The 19,541-nt window shown below is 41.7% G+C and overlaps 2 protein-coding genes across 2 annotated transcripts in view; one reads left to right on the forward strand and one right to left on the reverse strand.

Annotated features, from left to right (window-relative positions):
• LOC109485510 (A disintegrin and metalloproteinase with thrombospondin motifs 3-like) overlaps nucleotides 1–10,934 on the forward strand; it is a 15,380-nt gene extending 4,446 nt beyond the window's left edge. The window contains 17 exon segments of the mRNA XM_019789197.1: nucleotides 545–650; nucleotides 1,148–1,291; nucleotides 1,672–1,804; nucleotides 2,088–2,201; nucleotides 2,626–2,765; nucleotides 2,954–3,017; nucleotides 3,269–3,377; nucleotides 3,719–3,852; nucleotides 4,132–4,252; nucleotides 4,580–4,699; nucleotides 5,129–5,292; nucleotides 5,851–6,013; nucleotides 6,646–6,778; nucleotides 7,496–7,524; nucleotides 7,527–7,705; nucleotides 8,745–8,901; nucleotides 9,349–10,934. Coding sequence (XP_019644756.1) covers nucleotides 545–650; nucleotides 1,148–1,291; nucleotides 1,672–1,804; nucleotides 2,088–2,201; nucleotides 2,626–2,765; nucleotides 2,954–3,017; nucleotides 3,269–3,377; nucleotides 3,719–3,852; nucleotides 4,132–4,252; nucleotides 4,580–4,699; nucleotides 5,129–5,292; nucleotides 5,851–6,013; nucleotides 6,646–6,778; nucleotides 7,496–7,524; nucleotides 7,527–7,705; nucleotides 8,745–8,901; nucleotides 9,349–9,554 — 2,216 coding nt within the window. The 3' untranslated portion in view covers nucleotides 9,555–10,934.
• A 271-nt stretch (nucleotides 10,935–11,205) lies between these two features.
• LOC109485511 (carboxypeptidase N subunit 2-like) lies at nucleotides 11,206–17,989 on the reverse strand. The gene is made up of 4 exons (XM_019789198.1): nucleotides 17,564–17,989; nucleotides 14,033–14,770; nucleotides 13,117–13,300; nucleotides 11,206–12,125 (listed from the first exon to the last, which is right to left on the reverse strand). The coding sequence occupies exons 2-4, from the start codon at nucleotides 14,761–14,763 to the stop codon at nucleotides 11,346–11,348; spliced, it is 1,695 nt and encodes a 564-aa protein (XP_019644757.1). The 5' UTR covers nucleotides 14,764–14,770; nucleotides 17,564–17,989; the 3' UTR covers nucleotides 11,206–11,345.
• Between the last annotated feature and the right edge of the window lie 1,552 nt (nucleotides 17,990–19,541).

Here is a 19,541-nt window from a genome sequence, read left to right on the forward strand (position 1 = left end):
AACGTTGGATACAGGCGGCCAATGGATACAGGACTGGCCAATATAAAGTCCCCCTGCCCCACCGAATCTGCTTGGAGATTAAACAAGGCTGCCATCCAGCCTCCTGCACAGACTTTCTAGTGGCCAGCATTTGTTTCCTCTAGACACCCTGGGCTGAAGCCGCCATCCCCCATATACAATTCACCCTCGAAAAGAAACTGTCATGGTCTAACAACACTTCTAGAAACAGCCAGGCTGCTTTCAACTTTCAACTTTCAACTTTCAACTTGCTGGAAAGTCTGCTGGCATCCAGGTTACTCCTACACTAGATACTAAGTAATGAGCTGCACTCCTCATTCAATCAACATATCACTTATCTTTGCAGTGAATATCATGTGCTGTTATGACATCATTGTAACGTCACAACAAGCAATGTTAACACTATATTATGGTTGGAAATGGCCATGAAAACGTGCTACATACAGAATGCATGACTATGTAGTAAGTGTTAATTGATGCCCCTGAGAGAGTCAATGGTGCATCCCTCTGCCTTCTCCCACCACAGGTTACGCCCCGGTGACAGGCATGTGTCACGAGCTCCGCAGCTGCACTCTCAACCACGAGGACGGATTCTCCTCAGCCTTCGTGGTGGCTCACGAGACCGGTCATGTGTAAGATCTCTGACCTTCTGTACATTTATAATTTCATTTGTGATGTTGAAACATATTATAACATTACAATGTCACCTATATAAAATAATCAGAGTGCATATCAAGTATGTCAACCTTTGGAAAGACTGCATTAAGTATTTATACTGAATATTCATTCCTCTAACAGCATTTATATATTTATGCATGTACTTAAGACAGTTTGTATACTTAGGACAGTGTGTATGATTAAGACTCTTTTTAATAGTATTTAAATATATTAAAGACAATATTTATTCTTAAGACAGTAATTTGCATTAACAGACTTGTAGAATCATCCCAGTAAAACTGTAAGTCAATGTTCTTCTTCCAGTGATGTCCATCTGCCAAGACATTTGTGAGGATGATTACGATGATCTTCCCCATGTAATGTATGCTTGGTGCAGGTGCTAGGAAACATGACCAAAAACCACATCTACCATTTTATCTGGCAATAGCTCGAATGTTTTCCCATTGTTCAGCCTAGGTATGGAGCATGATGGTGATGGTAATGACTGTTCTGACGAGACTGCCTATGGAAGCATCATGGCACCACTGGTACAGGCTACATTCAGCCGCTACCACTGGTCCAGATGCAGTCAGATGGAGCTTAGACAACACATCAGGTAGGTTATTGGGCCAATTCATCTACTATCATAGAAACACCTGTATTATCTCGGCCACACTATATATAACTGTTAGCTAGTTTATTTTATTGGTTTTCAGATGTTTTAAATGTGATCATACTCGGAAAATCTGTATCTGTATATTTGTACATAAATCTGTATCTGTACATGAATATGTCTGTTAGCTAGTTTATTTTATTGGTTTTCAGATGTTTTAATGTGATCATACTCAGAAAATCTGTATCTGTATATCTGTACATAAATCTGTATCTGTACATGAATATGTCTGTACATTAATCTGTATCTGATTGCAAATAAAGGTCTCGAGTGTTTGCCATAGACAATGTGATGATATTAATATTCTTCCTTTAACATTGTAGTGACTACTACTGCCTTGATGATGATCCATTTGAAAAAGACTGGCCTAAAATCCCAGAGTATCCCGGCATAAACTACTCCATGGATGAACAATGTACCTTTGACTTTGGAGGAGGATACAGACTCTGTACTGCAGTAGGTGGATTCCAGTGTTATACTGTTATACTGTGATAGATATGGATAAACTTGTCCTTTTCAAGTAGGAAGAGAAAGGCCACAGGGCAATAAAAATCATTGTACCTGTATTTTATCCCCATCTTTGCTTTGTATATACAGAGGTCAGATTTATGACTTGATATCTATATTATAGAATTGATATTGTGCTTCCCTAGGTCACAAGTAAGCTAGCCATTGAACAGACATTTTGTTTTGTGTGTATTTGTGACAAAGCTAATTATATTTATTTTTTACTCTCTAGTTCAAGACATATGACCCATGTAAACAGCTGTGGTGCAGCCATCCTGGTAACCCGTTCTTCTGTAAGACTAAGAAAGGACCAGCTCTGGATGGGACGTCATGTGGGGACAGGCTGGTAAGTTTCTTTTTTGTCACATTGTTATTTTTCTAACGTTTGTATGGTAAGGTGTATATTTATGTTTACCAAAGGAAAACATATTCTTTTTCTCAGTTTCTTCTTCTTCCTCTTCTTCGTCTTCTTCTCCAAACAGTGATCTCTGACCTGAACCAATGTTGTGCCTGTTGCCATGGTAACTAGTGTTGGGTTACATTATGTTGCAATTTCATAGCAGGAGGGATTTAGACTCCTGTCTGACCATATGTATGAATGTGTTTGAGTAAGAATTAACAGAGCATTAAAAACATTCAAGAAACAGCAAATTAATTGGTGTAGAATACTATGTTTTCCATTCTGTGCTTCACTCTAGAACTAGACGTAATGTTTTGTCTAACGGAATGTTTGTTCTAACTGAATGTTTGTTCAATCTGTTCGTGTACAGTGGTGTCTACAAGGTTCCTGTCAGAAGGAACATCCCATTGCCATCCACGGGGGGTGGAGTACGTGGACAGCCTGGGAGGAGTGTTCCAGGACATGTGACATCGGCATCCGAGTCAGACACCGCACATGCGATAATCCAAGGTCAGTTTAACCTACCGGTATTTCTCTGAGTTTTTTTTTCTAGTAAGTTTTTGTTTAATTATTCCAAATCCTTGGTCTTGTTGGTTCAAATGACATTTAAACCTGAAAAAAAATTGTATTTCATAACTGATGAAGTCCAATATTTGATAGCTACACCTTCCAAGTTGCATTTTGTTTTGTTCTCGTAGACCAGAGAGAGGGGGTTCTGACTGCAAGGGACAAAGTCAGGAATTTGAATTATGTAACACACAGGTAAGGTTAGGTATCGTACTGGTTCTTCACTACCAATAGTATAGTTTTGCTTGTTAAAAGAATCTTTTCTTATGTCATGACAACTTTTAAGCCTGGTGCCAAATGATAATGCTCTTGTATAAATCTTACAAAGTGTACATGTAGATGGGAGTAAGAAATACTTCTCTGGGCCAAACGTTCAGCACTGTAAGTCACTGTGTAAACATTCTAAAGCTGAGTCTCAGACTGACATATTGGACGTTGTTATGTAGGATTGCCCTGACTCCCCTGTGGATTTCCGAGCCCAGCAGTGCAGTGTGCACGACATTGAAGAGATCCTAGGAACTACTCACCACTGGATACCACATCAACCGGAGGGAGGTTTGTGATGGGCAATATGATATTTTTTGGCTTTTGTGTGTGCCTGTGTGTGTCTGTGTGTCTGCGTGTATCTCGATCAGTGTGTTGTGTGTGTCTGCACATGTCTGTGTCTGCGTGTGACGCCGTGTGTGTATCTCAGATTGTTGGTTGTGTACAGGTACATTGTGTGTGTGTGTGTGCGTGTTTATGCAGAAATTCTGTATAGGCTGTCCCTATGCCAATACATGTATGTGTATGTGACCTATTTCTAAGCCTTGCATAAAGGTTATGTATAAGGCATACTGTTTTTTAACTGCCATGTGTGTTAAAAAAATGAAATATTTGCACACTTAATTCTGCAGAAAAGAGCCCCTGCAAGCTCCAATGTATATCACGTGAGAAGGGTGACATCCACAGATTCCCTGGTGATGTCATTGATGGAACTCGGTGCTCCTATGACAACCCTACAAACATCTGCGCTCTCGGAAAATGCGAGGTGGTCATTTAGTCTACAAGAACATTTATTCAACATTGCTGTATGTACCATGAATATGTTAGTTTGTCTATTAGTCAAAATGGGATGCAACTTTTTTAACAAAAGTCATAACTATAGTTGATGTGCTTGGTATTGAAGATTGAAGACAAATATGCAAGACAGTCTTTTGAACATTTAACTACTTCACAATTTTGGTAATGAATTGACATGATGATTTTTCCACTGTCTGCTGTATCAAGATGTGCTTGACCTGACTGTTACTATCTCTCTTGTCCACAGACTGTTGGATGTGACCGAAAGCTGCAGTCTACCAAAGAGTTTGACAACTGTGGGGTCTGCGGTGGGGACAGTACTAAATGTAAAACTATCAAAGGCACGTTTGACAAGGCTCCTAGACCAGGTATGTAGTTTTCCCATGAATCCTTCTGGCATCCAGGCTAAATACACAATGATGCAAATGCTGTCTATCCGACATAGCTGTTTTGATAGTGTGATTATCCAAAAATAGAGAGACTCCGAACGGTTGCGAAAGAAGACCTCTGGAGCCTCTAGCACAGCACCTCACACCTTCAGTGCAAGACATGATGTTATGTCAAGTTTCAGGCTGGCTACAACACTGAATCACATACAAAAAGGCAAAAGCAAGTACATGTATACATCTACATGCTGCACTTTCCAATTAATCTTTCCATGAACGACAATTTATCTTTTTGTGATGTACCAACAGGTAACACCATCCCTGGCAGTGATGAGGAGTCAGACACAGAGTACCAGGAGGTTGTGGTTCTGCCTAAGGGTGCCTGGAACATCGAGGTGTTCGAGACAACACCATCCCCACATTTCATCGGTAGGGAGCTGTAGTATGTAATTAATAAATAATAACATCTAGTAACATAATTCTACCAGGAAAAAAATATGTCTAAAGATATCGGCATCAGCTAGTAGAATTCTGCATATAAAACTGTGCATAACAAGGGGTGCCGCACTAGAGATCTCACATGCTTTTTTTTTAAGTGGTAGATATGTGTAACCTTGCAGATAAATCTTAATGGGGGTTACAGCTTAGGTAAATATTACATGCACAAATGTATGTAATAACGTATTAAACCATTTCAGTGTCTGATCTTTCTGCAATACCTATCTGAAAAATCATTAAAAGTCCAAGGTAACATGAAAAAGAACAGGTTACAATTTTACTTTACTGCAGTTGACTTAATGTAAAGAATGACTTATATAAGAAGATATTAACCAGACATTCTCCATCATTATCTGCCAGCACTGAAGAATGCAGTGACAGGTGTTGTTGCTCTCAAGGACCACGGAACGAAGGAAGCCTTGCTGCATTTTGTAGAGGGTGGGGCACGATGGACGTACCTCCGCTCCAGTGATAGTGAAACCCTGGGTACCAAAGGACCACTGCTCCAACCCATTGTTGTACTGGTATGCATTCACATCTATCCAATTAAGTCTAAATATTGTACTACACCCATTCTATCTGGGATCTGTGTTGTTAATGTTATGGCAGTGAAGTATTGTTTTAGGATTGCAGAATTGTCTGTGCAAGGAGATTTAGTGGTATATATTATTAAGCTCCTTGGTCTGTGTGCATGTTTGTGTGTGTGTGTGTGTGTGTGTGTGTGTGTGTATCTGTGTCACAGTGTGTGTGTGTGTGTGTGTGTGTGTGTGTGTGTGTGTGTGTGTGTGTATGTGTGTGTGTGTGTATGTGTGTGTGTGTATTTCCACAATTCACAATTCATCAGAACTGGAAGGGCTGCGAAACAACATGGTTCAGCGGGTAAAGCCTGCAATCTCTGATTCCCATGTTGTTTAATGTTAGACCATTGAATGGTTGTTTGTTGGGCTTGTGAGCTTCCCAGTAATTAAGCATTTTGGTATGCCAAGAAGTGGATTGAGCTAAAAGGGATTATCAGAACAAGAGGAAGGGGTGTAGACATCATTAAGAAACAGAATTCTGACCAGGGCTGATATCCCCGACAGATCTCCCCAAAAGGAGTGGAGCCGTCCACGCTGGCGTACAAGTATGTGATCCACGAGGACCTGCTCCCATCTGTCAACAACAACATGATCCCTGGAGGCAGTCCTGATGAGTACATCTGGGTCATGAGGGCCTGGACGGTGTGTTCCAAGTCATGTGGTGGGGTGAGTGGTCAGTGGTTCAGCCTGGAGTCCATCTTATTCTACTACCTGATTCAGTCCTCTCCCCAGATCGCTTCCCTGCAGAATAGTAGTGATCTGGCACCTGTTCCCAAATTGATGGACATAGATTATGCAAATAAAGACCAAATTTACATTATTACTGAGAAAATACTACTGTAGTACGTGTATTTCTAGCTGGTGTGTTATGCAGAAGGGTGATTGTACTGGTTATACAGATAGAGACTTCCATAGTGGTACATGTAAATGGGGGAAATTTCATAGGTTTTGGAAGTTATGTGAAGGTGAACATCATTGCACATAAGTTATGCGGATCCATCCCTCATTTGCTTAATGTACGTGGACTTATGTAATAAATTAGTTTGGGTGTTGAATATATGTGTTTGCCAGAAGCACTTAGATAGGGATCAAAACAGAATTGAGAATGCCTGTTTGATAGCCACATGTACACTTGTATTACCATGTCATCACAGTGGACCATATGACTTGGAGCCAATCAGGGTTCTTGTTAAATTCTTTGTCAAATGTCAAATGATAGTCTATTAACCAGTGACGGACTATTCTTCATTAGTTTCAGTGTACATTATAGTTTCCTCTGTTGTGGTTTACTTTCTACAGGTGTGCAGTACACGAGGTATGCCTGCAAGAGAAAGAGCGATGATAAAGTGATGAACATTCGACTGTGTAACAAAGATGAACGACCTGCAGTCCTGCGGAGAGAGTGTAACATCCACTCCTGCCAGGAAGCCAGGTAACGTCCTGTTTTGGAGCCATAATGACTTTTCTGGTGTTTTCTGGAAGGGAATGGTGTTCTTTGCACCATGGTATACTAGTAATAGGCTATGATATCATATCCTCATGGTATAATAGTACTGACGATTTGATATCATGTGCTCTTCATAAAAACTTTGTTGAATTGTAGAATGCCGTCCACAAAACCACACCTGTCCTTGGTGCTGAACACCACTCACACACAAACACACCTGTCCCTAGTGCTGAACACCATTCACACAAACACACCTGTCCCTGGTGCTGAACACCATTCACACACAAACACACCTGTCCTTGGTGCTGAACACCATCCACACACAAACACATCTGTCACTGGAGCTGAACACCACTCACACACCATCAACACACAAATACACCTATTCCTGGTACTCAATTCACACACACCGGTAAGCATACCTATCCTTGGTGCAGAATACCATCCACACATACAAAGGGACTCATTTGTGTGTGATAATGTGATAGTGTATAAATGTTACACTTGATGCCATTAATAAAAAATTCTTATGAAATATTTCAATTCTGACGTAAGTGTTATAGATGTTCAATGTATACATTGATTTTTCCACATTGTTTTCAGTTTGATATGGGATAGTGGAGACCATTACAAATTTCCAAGCCTATGTCAGTTTTGGATTTTAGTTTTCTGTTTCATGTTCAATGTCCTATGTTTACCCAGATGGGTTGAGGAGGCATGGGAACACTGCTCTAGACCTGTGGAATGGAGGGTTACCAGATCCGTACAGTCCGATGTGTGCGCCCCACGCCTGACAACTCCTCCATCGAACCTGTCCATCACAAGCACTGTAAGGAAGACAAACCGGCCAATCGGCAGCCATGTAACAGGGTCCCCTGCCCATCCTTCTGGAGAACTGGGGCGTGGTCAAAGGTGGGAAATGTGTTGCCTGATATCCAGTTATGTTTAGCTTTCATATATATCTGTTTCTATTCATCCTTAAACAGAAACTAGTGATGTTAGGCCACACCAAGTAAATTTTATGGATGACGTCCGCGCGCGCATTGATTTGGGCCTGTTCCTAGAAAAAAAAACAAGAAATTCCACGTCCTGTAACTATGACCAAAGAGTCACGACAGTGCCACAAATCGTCAGATTGATGTGAAACCTGTAACGCCGAAAGCCTGTGCCTGGTTAAAAAATGGAAAAAAAATGAAAACAAAAATGGCACTGAAAAAATCCTGTCAATAGCTCCAAAACAGTGCCGTTTTTGGAACTATTAACAGACAGGACGGTCCTGTCAGCAGTGCAATATTTCTTATCTAGGCATCTTGTTTTTTAGTGCCCTTCTTGTTTTTTTTTCGCCCTCTCGCATTAGATTTAGGGTTTCCAAAGGACGTCATCCATAAAATTTACTTGGTGTGGCCTTACATAAACTCACAAATCAGCTGGAAGGCATTGGCACTACTGTTCCAATAACTTGTTAAAAGTTTATGATTTAACTGAAAGCCTAATGAGACATTGAAACATAACATTCTGTGAATGAGGTATCATTGATGATTTGAAAGTCACAAAGAGCATAGCAGAACTGAAACTGATTTATTAATATGACTAGGTTTGTTCAACAGCCCAACCCCTTGTAAAGATAGTGGAATATGCCATGACTATTCCATGACATGGTCCATTGTTGCTGTCCACCAGCAAAAGTCACGACATAACGGAGCAGCCTACAGTACTATGGTCCCTAACTGTGGAACACTCTTCCGCTACAGCAATGACAGCTCCTTAGTCTCAGTTCTTTTAAATAGATCATTAGGAGCAGGACTTGATCCAATTGATGTTTAGGTTGTTGTATTTAGTAATTGTTTATGTACTGTGTATTTGTTGTGTGTATCCAGGATTACCTGTAAAGCAGGCCAAAATGGCCTGAGCTGTAATTACTGGTTAAATGAATAAATTGAAATTGTTGCAGTGCTCTGTCAGCTGTGGCCAGGGTCTACAGGAGAGACAGGTGGTGTGTCAGGGACCGGGAAACAGACCCTGGGACGCTGATGATGATGATGACGATGTTCACTGTATGGAGAAGAAGCCTCCTGCCACACAAGTCTGTATAGGAGAGCCCTGCCCAGGTAGAAAACTGTCCAGATTATTGTAGGCATTACTGGAACTGTACTGTATTTGTCTTACCAAAGACTTTGACTGCTTTCTGTGAGTGTCCTTAACACTCAGCATTTGGGAAAGAGTATGGGGGTTAAACACACACACCACTACTAGTCATACTAGCCCCTGCCGTTAGTTACCATATTGCATGACTGTGTGGCATGTATTCAACTCGAGATGGGTACTGCCCTATGCACCATCTACAATGTAGTTCCTTACATTTTTGCACTTTATGACTACTTGTCCCCAGTGTTTTGTGCAAGTCTGTGGGAGTGAGCATACACTTGTATGGATGTTACTGTGGCTAACCTGTCCCACTTTCTACATGTCAGACCATTTGTTGGAGAAGTACATATACAACATTTACATATGACCTATCCCATACCTGAGATATAAATACTTGATGTTCCCCCCAGAGGATACCTGTGCAGGGGACCAGTCTATCTTCTGTCAGCTGGATGTGTTGTCACGCTACTGCTCCATTCCTGGCTACCAGAAACTGTGCTGCCGGTCCTGTAGAAGATACCAGCCCACTCCACAGTTACCTCCTGCTCCTCTCAACCAGACAGTCCAGGAGGGGAGGGTAGAGTCAACACAAACCAGTGGTGTACAAGCGGGTTAATTATCATTATTACATCAAGATTATATGTAAGGCCATAAAAAACCTTCTGCCGATCTTAAACTGTAGACTTTGTACTTGATTCTTCCTGTGCGCTACCATCGTCACATGCTTTGCACGGCATCCGTGTATAAATAATTTTTGATAATTGATTGAAAAGGAATGAAACATTAGTCAGGAGTGATGTTGTAAATTGATTTTTAGCAGGTGGTTGCATAAATTTGCATATTAGTTGGGAATTTATTGCATGTTTTGGTTATTGCATATTTGACTATGGGGAAAACTTTTTTCACACTTCTAAACAGTGCTGTAGGCCCAACATATAGCTGATGATTGCAAAGTTTTCAACATAACTGTCTAACCTATTATCAACTCCTAAAACCTCATCTACATGGGTGACCAAAATAAGTTTTAATTTATTATTTTTCACTCCCATCTCCATTATTTCATGGCAAAATAGTTGTCAATTGTCATTATGACATTTATATTTGTCATGACATCTAACCTAATGAAATTTCATTGCTGTGTCATGAAGATATACGTATGCATGTATCTGTAGAACTTACAGAAGTACTGAATGATGTCTGTACATTATTCTGATACATTCAGATTTCTGTAACAGACACCCCAGGATGAGAGCTAGAAAACTGTAATGTCATAATTAGCCAAGTCTTTATTCTTTCCCTGCTGAAATAGCCTTTTGGTACCAAGTTGGGGTTAGGCAGCAGGAAGAAGGTATGACATATAATTAAGATTAAGATGCCTTGTCTTGAAGGTGCAAAAGCTGCTGCAGCATTTGTAAACAATCTGATCAGATTTGATCAAGCCGTTGTCATAATTAGCTTGTACTTTATTGTGACCAATCAACTGCTTCTATAATCAAGATTTCTTTTCAGCCATTCGTGTCTCATGCTAGTAAAAAGTGTAGGTGTAGCATTTATGATCAGACTCATGAATTAATTAACATCCTTACTTGAGTGTTTAATGTGATGATGTTTATTGACTTGATTTATCCATGCAGACCTATAGTATAGTACCTAGTGTTGACCATGTATTACCCTTTGCTTGTAGTTGTGTGTAAAGTAGATCTACTAGATGATATCTCTCAACTACACAGGCTGTATTTTAGTAGGGCGGTTCAAGGAAGCTTTCCCCTGACCCACTTCCTGTTATTGTAGGAAGCACCAAAATGTCAGCTTCCTACAATAACTGAAAGTATGTCAGAGGAAGTCTTTATTGAGCTGTACTTGTATATAACATACATTCCAACTGTCAAGTAAAATGTGGAACTATGTGTACATGTATGTGAATGATCATAAAACTCATACTTAATGATCTTTATCAGGTGGAAGATTTAAAACTGAAAATACAAAACAAAGTCATTACAATACAACATAATGTTAAGATTAATCCTATCGTAATTGCCTGAAGTCACTGAGTACAGCTGCAAAACAGTTTATATTACAGTCATGATGATATTTTTTTTCTGAATACAACAATTATGTTTTTACAAATATGGTGTCCATAGATATAGTACATATTGCATGACATTGGCTTAGACTTAGTTAACCCATAGTAATTGTCTAGAGCAAGGCTAAAACAGAAAAACTCGGACATCTACATTTTGAATCTATTTCTAACTTTTGACGATGATAATTCCTGTCTATTATTTTCAGATGTTTTTAAGTCGGTATACCAATAATGATATGTTGAGGTATTTCAAGTAATAATAATAATTGTACATGTATGTGGACTTGGTACAATGTATGATGTTCATGTATATTCATAATTACATTATTCTCCATCCCCAGAATGTACAGGTTCCATCGTTTCAATCACAATGATTGGCAACAGCCCCTCTCTGTAGATAATGTTAGAAGCCGTCTCACTATCGATATCTTTGGAATCCACATCTTCCTTGAGTTGATTTTCACTGTTTTTACAAACAAAGTCCTTTGCAGACACTGTGATGATTGGTTTGCCAGCATGTTGCAATGGTGAGCTGCAGCTGGCCACTTTGGAGACACCGTAAGCAGGTCTGTAGTCCACAGCAGTTGTGCTCATCCACTCACGCAACCATTTCAGGTGACAGTCACACTTCCAAGGATTCCCTTGTAGCTGCACACGGGTCAGAGGGGGTAGAGCCAAAACATCCTTCGACAGGCTACTCAAACGATTGTTGGAAATGGACAGCTTCTCCAGGGACAAACAATCCTCAAGGAAGGATTCTGGAATGTCCGTTATTTGATTGTTCTCTAGCAACAACTCTAACAGTTGTGACTGACCATGCAACATTCTCCCTGGCAGCTTTTCTAAGACATTACTGGCTAGGACTAGGTGACTGAGGCTTTCTAATCCATAAAATGCTGCTTCTGGGATCTGACGCAGCTTGTTTCCCTGCAGTGACAGTTGAGTGAGTGACCGTAGCCCGTTAAATGCCCCCTCTTGGACGGCGCGGATGTAGTTGTCGCTCAGGTCTAGATGAGACAGTTGATGAAGCTCGTGGAATGCGTTGTTGGGCAGTTCATAGAGGTTGTTTTTCTGCAGCAGGAGGATTTCCAGCTGTGCCAGTCCCTGTAGATGGGGCATAAATATTCCTGTGAACCTTCTCATTAACCTCACTCATTCATCATGCAGTCAAACACTGGTAAACAACTTCAGTTCAAGGTAAAAGGGAGAACAAGGGGTACAGATATAGCTTTAGTTAAACAAAGCCATATACTTCTATCAACTACTGTCAGTAATGGACTTGGACTGGGTTGCAAGCTCCAAATATCAGTCACTTTAATTCTTTTAAAGATACTGGTACTGGAAATTTAGAAAACATTGTAAGCTTTGACTTAGAATTAATGATGTGTATAAGAATTTATGATGTATCTAACGTTTTAACTAAGAGTGAGGGCATGTATGATACTGTACCTGAAAAGTTGTAGCATTGATGCTTTTGATGACGTTCTGCTGCAGGTAGAGATGGCGAAGTTTGTGTAGTCCAGAAATGAGCTCTGGTTTGACTGTTGTAATTTTGTTACTCTGCATACTGAGGGTGACCAGTTCCTGTTGTGTAGGGACATGAAAAACATTGACGTTACTATCTCATCTTTTAGATTAATAGCTGATCTTAACAATGTCAATACATTGTTGATACAATATGAAAATGAGGTCAAAACTGTACTAGTGACCACCTCAATATGAGGACCACCTGGCCCTTGTGGCCATGTTTTTTTCCATAGGATCCTGTCTATATGTAGTGACCACCTGTAAGCTGTGACTATTTCCTTTTTGCCCCCAAACTGGTGACTATAGACATCACATAGGCAATGACTATAGAGTATAGACAGGTTTGACTGTTTAACATGAAAAATATGGATACAAGAAGTACATTTTCAAGATTTTTCAATGACAATTCATTGTTAATCTTTTACTATAGTGACCAACCTGGTCATTGTGACAATTTTTTGCATGGTCGTTAGACTGACCCTAGCATGACCAACTTTCTCACGAAAGTGTGCACCTGTTGAAAATGACTTCTAGCTGTGGCTAAGTACTTGATTGCAGGGAATCTCACCTTGTTTTGCCTTAAGGCGTCTCCATAGAACATCTCCAGTAGGTTTGCATCCAGCTCGATGACCTGGAGTTTGGGCAGATCACTGAACACCTTCCGGGGCAACATGGCGAGTTTGTTCCCGTGGAACCACAGCAGCTCCACCCGGTCCAGTCCCGTAAACACACCCTCCTCAAGGCGGTAAAACCTGGGTGAAGAGTGTTAGATAGAGTATAAACGTTACGTGTTTAAAGTTGGTACAGTCACAGCAAGTGGGCCTCAATTAGAGGTGTATAGTTGCTGAAAACAATACTGCGATTGCATGATAGGCCGTGCTAGGCCTATAGGATCCATGTTCTTTTGCAGAAAATTGATGAGTGGGCAGCCTGGATGCCAGACTGTTTCCTTGGTCTACATACGTCTTACTCCTGGGTATATAGAAGGTCTGGCTCCTCGGCTCTCGGGCAAAGATGCCCCCAAAGAAATGTCACTTCTTATCTCATGCTCTGACGCTGGGTTGTAGCAAGATTTTATTTGGGGTATGTTGGCCCTGGAGCCGAGGAGCTGGACTGGTATCCAGGCTAATGAGTGGGAGCGGATCAAATACCAAACACAGACATTCTGTAATGGGCCAGCATGCTTCTACTCAGTGTTGAATCAATCACACAAAATTGGGTAAAGATTGAGAAATGGCAGAAGTCAACGCTGCAGTACTTGCGACGGTAATGTTGACACGTTGTCTTGATAAAAACAATCTGGTTTAGGTTTCTAGACAGACTCGCTGGATTGCATTTCTTTTAAAGCAACGTTTATTTTGGCATGAGCATGGTTAAAAGCAACGTAAAACACGTTATACCAATTACTACCGTTATGTTGATTAGATCACAAACGTGCTGTTTTTCCCTAGCCTGGAAAACGGACAACGTAACATCCATCTTACCTGTTCTGGTACAGGAAAAGCCGCATGAGGTTCCGCAGTGGCTTGAAAATCCCCAGGGGAAGCGAGGACAGGTGGTTCCCGCCAAGATTTAAATCGTACAGCTGAATCAAGTCTTCAAACAGTCCGAGATTCAAATATTTTATCTGATTATCATGTAGGTACAGATACTGGAGAGAAGGCAGGTTTTTGAAGATTCCCATCGGCAGTGATCTGATCTTATTCCATCCCAAGTAGATCCCGTCCAGTTTGGTGAGTCCTGCGAATAAATCCGGTTCTAGAAACGTCAGGGCGTTCCCGTACAGGTGGAGCCAACGCAGTTTTTTCATGGGGCGGAAGATGGACTTGTGGAGGAAGCGGAGTCTGTTGAAGTGTAAGTCCAGGTCCATGAGTTCTGTGGTGTTGGCAAAAGCGTCCCGGTCTAAGTCTACCATTTGATTCCCACTCAAGTCGAGGTAGTAGAGCAGGCTGTATCCTGGTCCGTTCAGAGTGTGGTTCACCATGTGGATGGAATTGTACTGCAGAACGAGCTTTCTGGTGGGGTTGGGGATGCTGGGTGGCGGCATGTGCATGCCTTTCCGTGCACAGTTCATGGTTTTGCCGTAAACCTCATGCTGGTAACACTGACAGGCCTGGAGACAAGGCAAAGTTGCGCTGTTGGCACAGGGCAGCAGTAACAGGATCCCGTAGACGTACAGCAGCCATAAACCGGCTGGGTGTCCTTTCGACTTCATGATGAATCTATAAAGGCACAATTGAAATCTTTGTCAATTGGGTGTCTGTCATCAGTACATCTGTCAATAAGAAAATCTTTCAACCACTTCCTATTTTGAAATATGAGTAAATAAAAAGCAAAGAGTATCGCCATTGCATAATCAGTTAGCGTAACTTCGTCTTGAAACCGTTCAACATATCAATTGCGTCTTTTAATTATATCAGTGTAAATAGATTGCTGGCCACTGTCGACAACAATATGGTTCATAGCACTAGATATGACTTCATGTAAGGTCTAGGCGGTCATGCAGGAAAGATGTAGGTGATGAGGTATAACTCTGGAGCAGCTGGATCAACATCCTGATGTCGTCTTTATATCGTTATCAGCTGAAACTTCCTCTTCACGAATCAAACGTCAAGGAAAAGTAAACCCCCAGCTATGCCAGACATTTTAATGCCCGAAAGGCTAAAACAAAGATTATCTTCGCGACAACGTGCTTTGTACGTTTATTGGGAAAGTTTACATACTCTTTACTACGTATACAGAGGGTTGGACAGAAAAAACTTCCTCCAACACCAAGGTTTCTATAGTTAAACGTTACAACCTAACTTGTTAAAGACAGCTTTTCTTAACCTAACATTTTCTTTAACCTTTTCTTTTTCCTTAATTCTGTAACCGTAGCCAACTTTCAGCAAATTCTAATCGGTACATCCTCCTCTATTTTGTGGTTTCCCTACCGTATATATCTTTCAGTATGAACTAGAGGGCATGAAAGTTTGACTTTGGAATTGTTTAAACAGAGGAAGGGTTAGCAAAAGGAAACAAAGAAGTGATTGAGGTGCTCTGTAGTGGGTACAGGAAAATAACCATATGGCGAATGTATCTAGGTCTGCATGAGCATATAACGTTACATGCACGCTGACATCAGTTCACACTCCTTGCAGAACTAGATTGCGATTGTCTAACCTTAGTATAACACGTGTGCAGGCCTCCCAGAATTTGAAACGCCACAGTCTGATCCCTGCCCTCTCCCAACCGCCAGAAAAGCTCTCCAAGTGACAAGATCGCCGGTGCAAGTTTAATGTGCAACACGTGTGCGCTGCGCCGTCGGGCTATTAGAACTCACGGATACGAGGAAAATATTTCAACCAGATAAACCACTGTGGGGAATGGCTGGTTTTCGTTATGGATTGCTGCTGTGCAATATGAAAACGTACCCTGAGACTGGCGCTTACTTTGATATTGAGCTTGACAACTCATAAACATAGCAGATGAATGAAATCTTAAGGTGCAATTTCACGCATTTTGAAATACCACACAAGGTCGCAATTATGAAAATGTACCCTCTAAAGTTGGGGGAAAGTCGTTATCTTAAGCTGCAATCTATCGCAGACAGTTTCCTTCCGTTCTATCCCATGTGGAAGTGCCAGACTCAGGCCTTTCCCGTGGCCCACCACGCAATGCCCATCGAAAACGTGGCCTTTCTCAAGGAAAAACGCCGATTTAGTCCACTGAATACAGAGATTTAGGAGTTCCAAATTCTTTGAAGTGAATAAGAAACCGGAACTGGTATTTGTGGTACGCCTGATCTGGCGATATCGGTTCTTGCAGGTTTGGCTGTTGTACGTCAAGATTTCCTTCAGACATGTAAAGACTTCCTTGTGACACGTCCAAACTTCCTTGGGCCCTTCCTTTTCGTACACAAGACGGATGGACCAAGGTCAGTAAACGATGGATTTGGCGCAGAAAACACAAACTAAGTTTTGGGGCGGATCCAAATGTCGACAGGTGCTTCTTCTCTTAATATATCAACACCAAAGTTTGAGAAAACACAGAAGACTCGCTTATTGTACTAATTATTTTTATCGAGAAGGAATATCAATCAGACAAAAGGCACCGACTGATTCTCTAAATGTTTTCTTTGGTTCTAATAGGAAACACAACATAAGAACATAATCCACCTGTGCTCTAACTAGTCTGGACTCTGTTGTCCGTTTTGCGGAGTAAGCAGTTTCGACTTGTCCACTGTCTCTCAAATTTGCCACTGTACCCGAGGAATTTGAACGCGAATTTGACTGTATGGCCAAAACAAATTGGCAACATGTGTTCTGTTGCACAGAGATAACTGATGCTGTTAGAAGGCATAGTTCAGTAGTTGATTTAAATCGTTTTTTTGTCTGCCAGGGGCGATCGGGGACAGTATTTCATTGGACTTTCTAATCACGAAACTCCGACATAGCCCAGATGCATCTTGTTAAGGAGGGGGTCCTTAATTTAATTGGAATGTTGTGTACTCGGGGGCTAAAGGAAGTTTAAGTATCTGGGTACTGTCCTGAAACGTACGAAGCAACAACTATGGATGAACCTTCTATACAGCGCCCGTCCATCTTATCCTTCTAGGTGGCGATCTAGAAGTGTGTGGTCTGACAACGCCACATGAACTCAGTGATCCTACGTGACTTTTTCAGTCAATCCACCCCAGTTCAAGGGTACTGTTACTCTTCCCGACCCGCAAATCTAAAAAGGTGCATCCGTTTGACACATGATTGAAGGGAAGGTCAGTAGGTTCACGGGTCTGCTCATGTTAAAGAGATCCAATACTAAAGACTATCGTACCTGACATTTCAACGTCACCATTGATTCATCACCACTGACTTCAGCCATAGGTAGACAGTCGAGAAGAAACTTTAAAGAGATGTCAGTCTTTTGAACTTGTATGTCCACGGAAGGAGACATATTTAGATATATATCTGTTCACTCACAAACAATTCTGTATCTTACAACTCAGTAAAAGACTTCATACGACTATTTGTGCTTACCTGAAGTTTCAGCGTATCCGGTTTGTCTGTCTCTCCGGTAGAAGCAGTCTCCTCTTGCGTGGGAGTAACCTCGCTAACGCGATTCCACACAGTGCCACGAGTCTCGTCACAAGTTCAATCAGATCAGGTAAGGCGGTCCCCCTATTGGTTTTAAGACCCGGTGCCTGTCTAACTGCTTGACTATATAAAGTTACCTTCTGACCGCATTTGTAACTCGCCACTTCGCGATTGAAGAAACCGCAAGAAGCCCAAGGCCCCTGCTCAGTTTCCCGCACATGCCCAGTCCCGTCCTAAGAATAACCTGTAGGTATTCATGAATCATGCATGTGTTGCCGTCAGATTTCCGCCAGACTTATGAGACAAGTCGTTTGAGATTACCGCCAATTACAACGAGCATCCAAGCAAGACAGGTTTCCCTGTAACGTTACTACTACAGAGGATTGTCGCCTGATCTCTGACACAAGGGCTGAGAAAAGACCAGGATTGCAATACATATATTATAAAACTATGTTTCTTGTTACCGATCAAAGCAGAAACTAGGCTACATCGAGTGCCGGGGTTGTTAGCTGAAATTTAGATTGTATACAGTTGGTCTTTCTTTCCTTCCGCTGGTGAGATTAGCGAAGACAGGAACAATAAGGACCATTCCTCCCAGCCCCCACACTGTGCCTCCGAGGTTACCGATCCTGGAATGACAAGCCACGTTTCTGCCTGATTACACAACCTTCTCATTAGGAACTGTCTAATCTATCACTGATGCAACGTCCTCTTCTGTCCTTATACTGGAATGTCACAAATGTCGGTTTGGTAGTCAGACTGCATCTACTGGTGCATTGATGGAGAGGTCGGGACGCCACTAGACTATCGGAAATTGAACCTTTATTTTCAACCCAAAGTTATCTATAGTATAGCCGTTATTTGCAAACGCGTGGGTTCAGTGTGCGAAGCAAATTCGTACGTCAGCCACAAGTCTACCTGAGGTGCAAGATTCAGTGGACTCAGTAAATGAGACTGGCATTTTTCTTTGAATCCGTGCCCTCAACGTCCGAGTCACCGCGGTTACTTGGGATCGTGACATGAGGGCTAATGTCACAAGGAAATCAAAGTTGCAGACTCACGGTCGGTAGTGGAGATTTGTGGAGAAAATGAGCTAAACTGAACCTTTTGTCACAGTGGGGCGTACTTAGGGAAAGACACGGGTAGTGAAGGTTTCCGGTTTGGTGGGGAAACTTAGTTCCACAGTGACCTGGTCCGGTCTCTGTTGATACGAGGGACTAGTGAGGTATGAAGCCGCGAACAACGGCAGTATTCAGACTGGATGTTGGCTGCTGAACACGTCTGGATCCGAGGGCAGTGACTTGGTAATTAATGCCCGTCACATTCAAAGGAACAGGCTTGGAAACAACAAGTACGGGGTACACTTGAGGGTCAAGTTCATCAAAACAAACCATGTGTTTAAGTCATGGAACACAGGCTATGATGGCAAACGGTGTCGGAAAATGAGCAGCCATTATCAAATTGTGTCAACTCTGTTGTTGATAACAGTTCTCATTCTGCCTCCGATTTTACATGTATCTCCGATGATTACACCGTCCGATAAGAATATTGCACTCCTTTTTGGAAAGGTCTCGTCCTTGGCATAGATCTGAACATAGATCTGGCATAGATCTGGTAGCTTCATCCGAACACTGGGCAGGATGTGACAGGTCACATCACACGTAGATTGATATGTGTGAAGACTGATATTTATCAGAACCTTTCGACCAACTATGCCAGTGATCATGAATATTAGAAACGACAAACCTGTGTAGCGCGGGGTGTGATCGTCTAATGCTCACGGTGTAATGCTAGATTTTATAATCGATTGTATAATCTCCAAGCAGATGTTTGGTGGCCGCAAACGACAGTATCAAATTGGCCAGGCAGTATCCATTAGCCATACAGTATCCATTGGCCACCTTCAGTGGTTAATGGACAC

Source organism: Branchiostoma belcheri, unplaced genomic scaffold, assembly GCF_001625305.1.
Source record: "Branchiostoma belcheri isolate BF01 breed outbred unplaced genomic scaffold, Haploidv18h27 scaffold76, whole genome shotgun sequence".
Classification (NCBI taxonomy): Eukaryota; Metazoa; Chordata; class Leptocardii; order Amphioxiformes; family Branchiostomatidae; genus Branchiostoma; species Branchiostoma belcheri.